The sequence below is a fragment of the Mirounga leonina genome, unplaced genomic scaffold (genome assembly GCF_011800145.1).
Source record: "Mirounga leonina isolate KUSES-001 unplaced genomic scaffold, KU_Mleo_1.0 Mir_195, whole genome shotgun sequence".
Classification (NCBI taxonomy): Eukaryota; Metazoa; Chordata; class Mammalia; order Carnivora; family Phocidae; genus Mirounga; species Mirounga leonina.
The window spans coordinates 4,326,880-4,333,937 of record NW_023270490.1 but is presented as its reverse complement, the minus strand read 5'-3'; the positions used below and the strand labels follow the sequence as shown (position 1 = coordinate 4,333,937).

General features: G+C 47.5%; 1 protein-coding gene across 1 annotated transcript in view; it reads left to right on the top strand.

Annotated features, from left to right (window-relative positions):
- Positions 1 to 379: 379 nt before the first annotated feature.
- The window catches only part of ZNF217 (zinc finger protein 217), a gene marked incomplete at its 5' end in the record, with an annotated part of 13,141 nt that continues 6,462 nt past the window's right edge, over positions 380 to 7,058 (top strand). The window contains 3 exons of the mRNA XM_035025643.1: positions 380 to 1,853; positions 5,261 to 5,377; positions 6,142 to 7,048. Coding sequence (XP_034881534.1) covers positions 380 to 1,853; positions 5,261 to 5,377; positions 6,142 to 7,048 — 2,498 coding nt within the window. The remainder of the gene's footprint in view (positions 1,854 to 5,260; positions 5,378 to 6,141; positions 7,049 to 7,058) is intronic.

Below are 7,058 nucleotides of genomic sequence, written 5' to 3'. Positions count from 1 at the left end.
GAGTCGTCCACACCAGGCTTCTTTTTTCCCTGGCTGCAGCTAACCATTTCTATGTTTTGTTTTGTTTTGTTTTCCCCCCCTCTAGGTTTTGGAAATCCCTTGTCTCCAGGTTGCTGGGATTGACTTCTTGCTCAATTGAATCACTCACTCAATGGAGACAAAGAGAATTAATGCTTTGTGCTGACTCATATTTGAATCAAAGCGTTGGGGAGTCTGTCTGCCTTGTTTGTGGAAAGAACCAGTGAGAAGCTCTGTCACCGAGCTTCCTACAACTTCGGAAGATAAGAAGCTCCAGGAATATATACTTTCTTTTGAACTTTTATAACAAATATTTGTTCTAGTTTTAAGTGCAGGGCTCCTGGGGGTGTGAGTGACAAGTCTTACAAGTGGCCTTATCCCAATTCCAGAAATTCCTCCACCGGATTCTTATTTTATATACAATCCTAAAGTGCCAGGAAACATGCCAACTCAATCCCTGTTGGTGTATATGGATGGACCAGAAGTTATTGGCAATCCCCTTGGCACCCAGATGGAGCTAGATGATGCCATGTCAATAAAAGGGACCACCGCTGTTCCTTTCAGAGCAACGCAAGAGAAAAACATCATCCAAATAGAAGGATATATGCCCTTGGACTGCATGTTTTGCAATCAGACCTTCACACATTCAGAAGACCTTAATAAACATGTCCTAATGCAACATCGGCCTATCCTCTGTGAGCCAGCAGTTTTGCGCGTTGAAGCGGAGTATCTTAGTCCTCTTGATAAAAGTCAAGTGAGAACAGAGCCTCCAAAGGACAAGAATTGCAAGGAAAATGAAGAATTTAGCTGTGAAGTATGTGGGCAGACATTCAGAGTGGCTTTCGACGTCGAGATCCACATGAAGAAACATAAGGACTCTTTCACCTATGGGTGTAACGTGTGCGGAAGAAGATTCAAGGAGCCCTGGTTTCTTAAAAATCACATGCGGACGCACACTGGCAAATCCGGGGCCAAGAGCAAACTGCAGCAAGGCTCGGAGAGCCCGGCAACAATCAACGAGGTGGTACAGGAGCACGCAGCTGAGAGCATCTCCTCTCCTTACAAAATCTGCATGGTTTGTGGCTTCCTCTTTCCTAATAAGGAAAGTCTCATCGATCACAGGAAGATGCACACCAAAGAATCTGCTTCCGGCTCCAGTAGTACACAAACAGACTCTCAGCAGGGGGGGATGCCATCTCCGGGGGACGAGTTCCTGCAGTTTTTAAACTTGAGACCCACCTCTCACCCCGAAACCGGCAAGAAGCCCACAAAATGGATACCTCAGCTCGACCCATTCACCACCTACCAGGCTTGGCAGCTGGCTACCAAAGGAAAAGTCGCCGTGTGCCGAGAAGTGAAGGAACAGCCGGGCCAAGAAGGAAGTACCGACAATGATGATTCGTGTTCAGAAAAAGAGGAGCTTGTCGAAATCTGGAACGCGAGTAAGAGCCATTCCGAAGGTTCTGGAAAGTCCAAGACAAGTAAAAGCAGTTGCGCAGGCCTCGCACAAGATAAAGAGAAGCCCAGACCCTCCAGTGGTGAAGTGCCTTCCGTGGAAGCGGACCCAAAGTTGTCCAGCAACAAAGAGAAGCCGACGCATTGCTCGGAATGCGGCAAAGCCTTCCGCACCTACCACCAGCTGGTCCTGCACTCGCGAGTGCACAAGAAGGACCGGAGGGCCGATGCCGAGTCGCCGACCATGTCAGTTGATGGAAGGCAGCCTAGGACGTGTTCTCCAGACCTCACCGCCACCCTGGATGAGAACGGAGCCGTAGATCGCGAAGCTGGTTCTGAGGATGGATCTGAGGACGGACTTGCGGAAGGGCTCCAGCTGGGTAAGCCTCTCCTCCATGGGCGCTGTCCTGCCTCCGTCCCCGTCCCAGAAATGAGGGTTGGAGAGCTGGGGCGGAGGCCAGGCTCTTGGGGCGCCAACCTGTCGTGAGTCACTTCACCTCTCAGGGCCTTGGTTCTGCCCAAGGGCTTCTTCCAGTTCTGAAAATTCTGTTGCTGTATCTTTCGCTCACGGAGGACACACATCATCTTCACTTGCGCATCAGTCTGAGGTGGTGGTTCTGACCTGGGGCGGTCTTGCCCCCCGTGGAATCTGGTAGTGTCTAGAGATATTTTGGGGCGTCACAGCCGTGTTGGTGTGCGGCTGGCACCCAGCGGGGGGAGGCCAGGGATGCTGCTGAACATCCCACTTGCCGTGCGCAGGGCGGCCCCGCAGCCGGTGATTATGTGGCCCAGTGTCAGTGGTGTCAGGGTTGAGAGACGCTGGGCTTCGCTTCAGGGCTTCTGGCATACCTGAGCTGCTCTCTAAAAACAGGTTGTCCTTCCGTGCAGCCGACTTCCCTGTCCTCTGAGACCGAGCTCTCATGCGCTTCCTCCAGCTGGTGGTCTAGTCACAAAAGGTACTGGGAATGATTATCGGCCAGAGCAAGGGTATCTTTAGAGAAACTGGTGCTACCTGGTACCCACCCAGTCCTCTATGTCTGGTGGGCTAGTATTCATTAACAGTTAGCTCAGGGACCAAGACCATTTGTGTGTAAAATAAAGGGAATGTGAACACACCAAAGATGATTTAACGGAATCCCAAATGCTCAGATTTTTCTTGAACCTAATGGCTTTTTAGAGGAAACGGGAGTCACCGCTGAAGGTTCAGGGAACCTCTTATTTCTGGAAGCCCAATGGACATTATCCAAGGCAGAGGATCCCACCTGTGGTTCAGGTCTTGCCCATTTATACTTAAACCAGAGCTGCTTCTGTCTGTTTAATGATGTTTTGTTTGAGTAAAGGATTCTGCTGCTTGAAATTCAACAGTTAAAAGAACCAGCTGAATGGTGGGAACTTGAATTAGTCTTAGAGGGACGTTATCATTCACAAAAGAAGGTCTGCTACCTTCTTTGACTGTAACTTGATGGTATGTGGCTGGCTTGTGAGAACTCGTGTGTGAGACCAAGATGAATTTGACCGGATGATACACTGGATGCTTCATGCTCCAAACCAGTGTCAGGTTCTTTTTGCCATCACAAGATGGATTGAGAACAGTAGTGTTCATACTGAGGATTTAGGATGTTTTGAGTTTCAGGGGACACAGGAAACCTAGCATCTAGGATACTACAGTCTTCAGAAATCTAGAAAACACCATTATGGTGTCTTCATGACATAAAAAAGGCCTTGAACACAGAGACCTGTCTTCACAGTGGTTCCTAGTAGTGTCAGTCCTGTTCAGGGGCATGTAGTAATGGGGAAATGGTTGGGTCCCCTTGCTGCCCCCTTGCCATGAAAGAAATGAGATGGCCGGTCGCATTCTGCCAGTAGGTGGTGTGGGCAAAAGAACCTGGTGGAAATCTTGGTCGTCAGGTGGATAGGATGCCTGATGGTAACTGGGAGCGCCAGGACTTGCCTTTAGTCTGGTTCTGCCACTGCATTATTCTGTGGCTGATTATGTGTTGCTTAACCTTTCTTTGCCCTGATTTCTCTGTTTGCAAAATTGGTTCGTCCACCCTTGTCTTCCACCTCCCAAGGATAATTTCAACAGCCTTTTGATAAAAAGTTGGCAGTCCTTTCAGAAACTATAAAATCAGAGGTGATGCCAAAGGAGCAGGAACCAGGTACATGTGGACATTTCACGTCCTTTGTGTTAGACCCATTTCATAACTTTTTGGATATGATGCAACATACCATAAATCCTGACACATACTTGGGAGTAGGAAATTGCAGTAAGGTTCAAACTCAGCTCATTGGGTGTGATTGTAAGACAAAGCTGGGCCTTCTGTATTTAGAGAATTGATTTTCCTAAGTTTATATCATGTGGTGGTCTAGATTTATCTTCCTGTTATTTACTATCAACCTGGCTTTCTTGAGATTGACTTTTAAGATCAGAAGGCAAAGTAAATATTTTTTGTGTTTGTTCAACTTTATAGTATGTTTAATAGTGGTTTTTCATGTGATTGTGTTTTTAAGTCTTCACGGTCAGTGGTGGTCTCTGCTGTTCTACTGTTGAGAGGTGCTCAGCGGTGCATACCTTTTCCCCAGGGGAATTGAGGGGCCAGGGGATCATGCAGTCCTGTCCTGGTTGTCCTGGAGGCTGCCCACAGTTGGCTCATAAGCTGCTTTTTAAAATCTGTAAACTAGATCTATATAATCTAAAATACAAAATTGGGAAGGAGCAGGGAAAAGAGGCCTTTTTAGTTGGAGTTATCGGTTTTCAAGGCAAAAGAGCCAGTTTAGTTATGCTCAGTTTTAAGAGGTGACCCCACCTCCTTGTCCTCACTGCAGTGCACGGAGTACAGTATTTGGGTAAGAGGAGGTTTATCTAGAACTTTAGCACTCATTTTTATGGGTGTTAATTTTTTTTTTTTTTTTTTTGGCATGGGGGGGCGGGTATCTTAACTGTAGCAGTGTACTTGTCTTTGTGTTTAGGTGTTTAGGTATAATCATCCTTTAATTAGTGGCAGCAGTGGGCCTTTACTGTGTTGCAGCCAGATACACTGTCCTGGTCGTTGCAGAGATTGAAGTATATGGTTTAGCCCATTGTCATTTGGGGACAGATTTTGATTGATCTCAGCTATATTTTTGGCCACGTGAGTGCTTGTGAATGATACAGTTTGCTTTCCAGAATGTGCTGAATTTTGACAAACTTTCTTAGGCGTTTGACCCAATGCTGAAACCTTTTATTTTCTTTAAAGATTAAGTTGTGCTTGCTACCCTCTAGTGGTAGCTGGCCCAATCTTAAGATAGACTTCTTTTCCCTGGTGGTTGGGGAAGCTGGCAATTTCTAGTGGCTCCGTTTTCTAAATCAGTTATTCTGAAGAAGCTGGTTATTCCAGCCAGTGTCTGTAGGTCCAGCTTCAGTCTGCCAGATCCTGCTTGTTGCAGACATGTTGGGAGAACAGAAAGTTGCCCATGCATGTCAGTATCTTAAATGATCTTTCCTGTGATTGAGGCAAAGGAAGAACTGAATCCAGGACACCAAATTCTGCTGTACTCAGAAAACAAAAACAAAACCAAGAAACAGACACGCATGTTATAAAAAGCTTCCAAAACTTCAGACAGTCTCAAATAGCATTTGGTGTGTTCCTGTCCTTTCTGGTATACCCCAACACTTAATATAAAAATTATTTTATGCTTTCCAAAAAAAAAAAAACGAAACACCGTCTCCATCAAGAATACTTAGCTTGTCTTAACTCGTGTACCTGAGCTGTCTTCTTACAGAAATATTTTTTGTTTCTGCTTTAAGATAAAAATGATGATGGAGGAAAAATAAAGCATCTTACGTCCTCAAGAGAATGTAGTTATTGTGGGAAGTTTTTCCGTTCAAATTATTACCTCAATATTCATCTCAGAACGCATACAGGTAAGGAACTTCCTAGATTTTTAAAATTCTTATTAGCTCAAAGAATTACGATGGAGCTTTGTGTCCTGACTTCTTTTATATTGTTGTTCAAATATTCTGTTAGGCCCTTGCAATAGTTGAAGAGTAAGTGTGTAGTGTGTTGATGGTAGCTGTCATTTTAGGTCTGTTAATGTCCTTGTAACTTGAACTGTTCGTGTTTCGAAGTTTGTTTCTTGTTTAGTTTCTGACTACTCTTTCATCTTACTAAAACCTCTTTAATGTTTTTTCACGCCACAGCTTTTTTTGTATTAACTGTTATGATTTAGAAGGCAACAAGAATATATTTAGTATTTTCTTGAGACTGTAGAAGCAGCTGTGACATAATAATGGTTCAGGAGGCTGGGTGGACTTGAACTGCCTCTCTCCCGCTCACTAGCTGTGCGTACAGCCTTGGGCAAGTCATTATGCCTTTCTGTGCCCCCGTGTTCCTAGCTGTAAAAGCAGGATAATGATACTCTTCTGTTCCATAGGGCTATTGTGAAGGTTAGATAAGTTTAAAATGTGCTATTTTTTTTTAATTAAAGACATGTATTCACATTTTCCAATAGTATAGTAAGGGTGATAAAGTGAGCAACTTGAGAAAAATCCTGGATATGCAGATTCGTAGAGAGAGAAGGGAAAAGGAAAGACCCTGTATTCTGTCCTGGCAGATAATTTTAGCTTCCAGAGATCTATTTTGATGTTCTTCATGAACGTGGGTGACACAGTGACATTTCTCGTTTTAGGTGAAAAACCATACAAATGTGAATTCTGCGACTACGCCGCGGCCCAGAAGACATCTCTTCGCTATCATCTGGAGAGGCATCACAAGGACAAGCAGATCGATATTGCCGCCGAAGTCAAGACCGATGGGAAAAACCAGGAGACCGAAGATGCACTACTAGCCGCCGACGGTGCGCAAACCAAAAATCTGAAAAGATGTTTTGACGGTGCCAAAGATGCTAAAGGCAGCCCACCTTCAAAGCCACTTAAGGGGATGGCCTCTACCTTTCAGAATGTTCTGGGCAGCACTGTCCAGTCAGCAGGACACAGAGATACTCAGGATTTCGATAAACGTGCAGCTGATGCCGGTACTGACACAATGGGCAGAGCTCCCGCCCCCGCGGGTTTGGACGTGTTCCCGAGGAGAGCGCCAGCGCCGGCTGACCCTCAGCCCCCCGAGCCCGCGCGTAGGCCGGAGGCGGGGGTCCCTGCGCGCGCGGACGGCAGCGCGGCCCCCGGGGCTGACGGCGGCCCCCGGGAGGAGCAGGTGGGCCCGGCGGCCGCCGGCAAGCGCAGGGCCGGCGGGGACTGTCAGGAGAAACCGCTGAACCTGTCCGTCGGGGCGCTTCACGGCTGCCCCGCCATTTCTCTGAGCAAGAGTTCAATCCCAGGGATCACCTGCCCGTTTTGTACCTTCAAGACCTTTTATCCGGAGGTTCTGATGATGCACCAGAGACTGGAGCATAAGTACAACCCCGACATCCACAAAAACTGCAGAAGCAAGTCGGCGCTGCGCGGCCGGCGCACCGGCTGCCCGCCCGCGCTGCTGGGGAAGGACGTGCCCCCGCTGGCGCACTTCCCCCGGCCCCGCGCCAGGCCCGCGCCCGCGCCCGCGCCGCCCGCCAAGGCCGCGCCCGCCGAGCGCGGGAAGCCGGGCCCC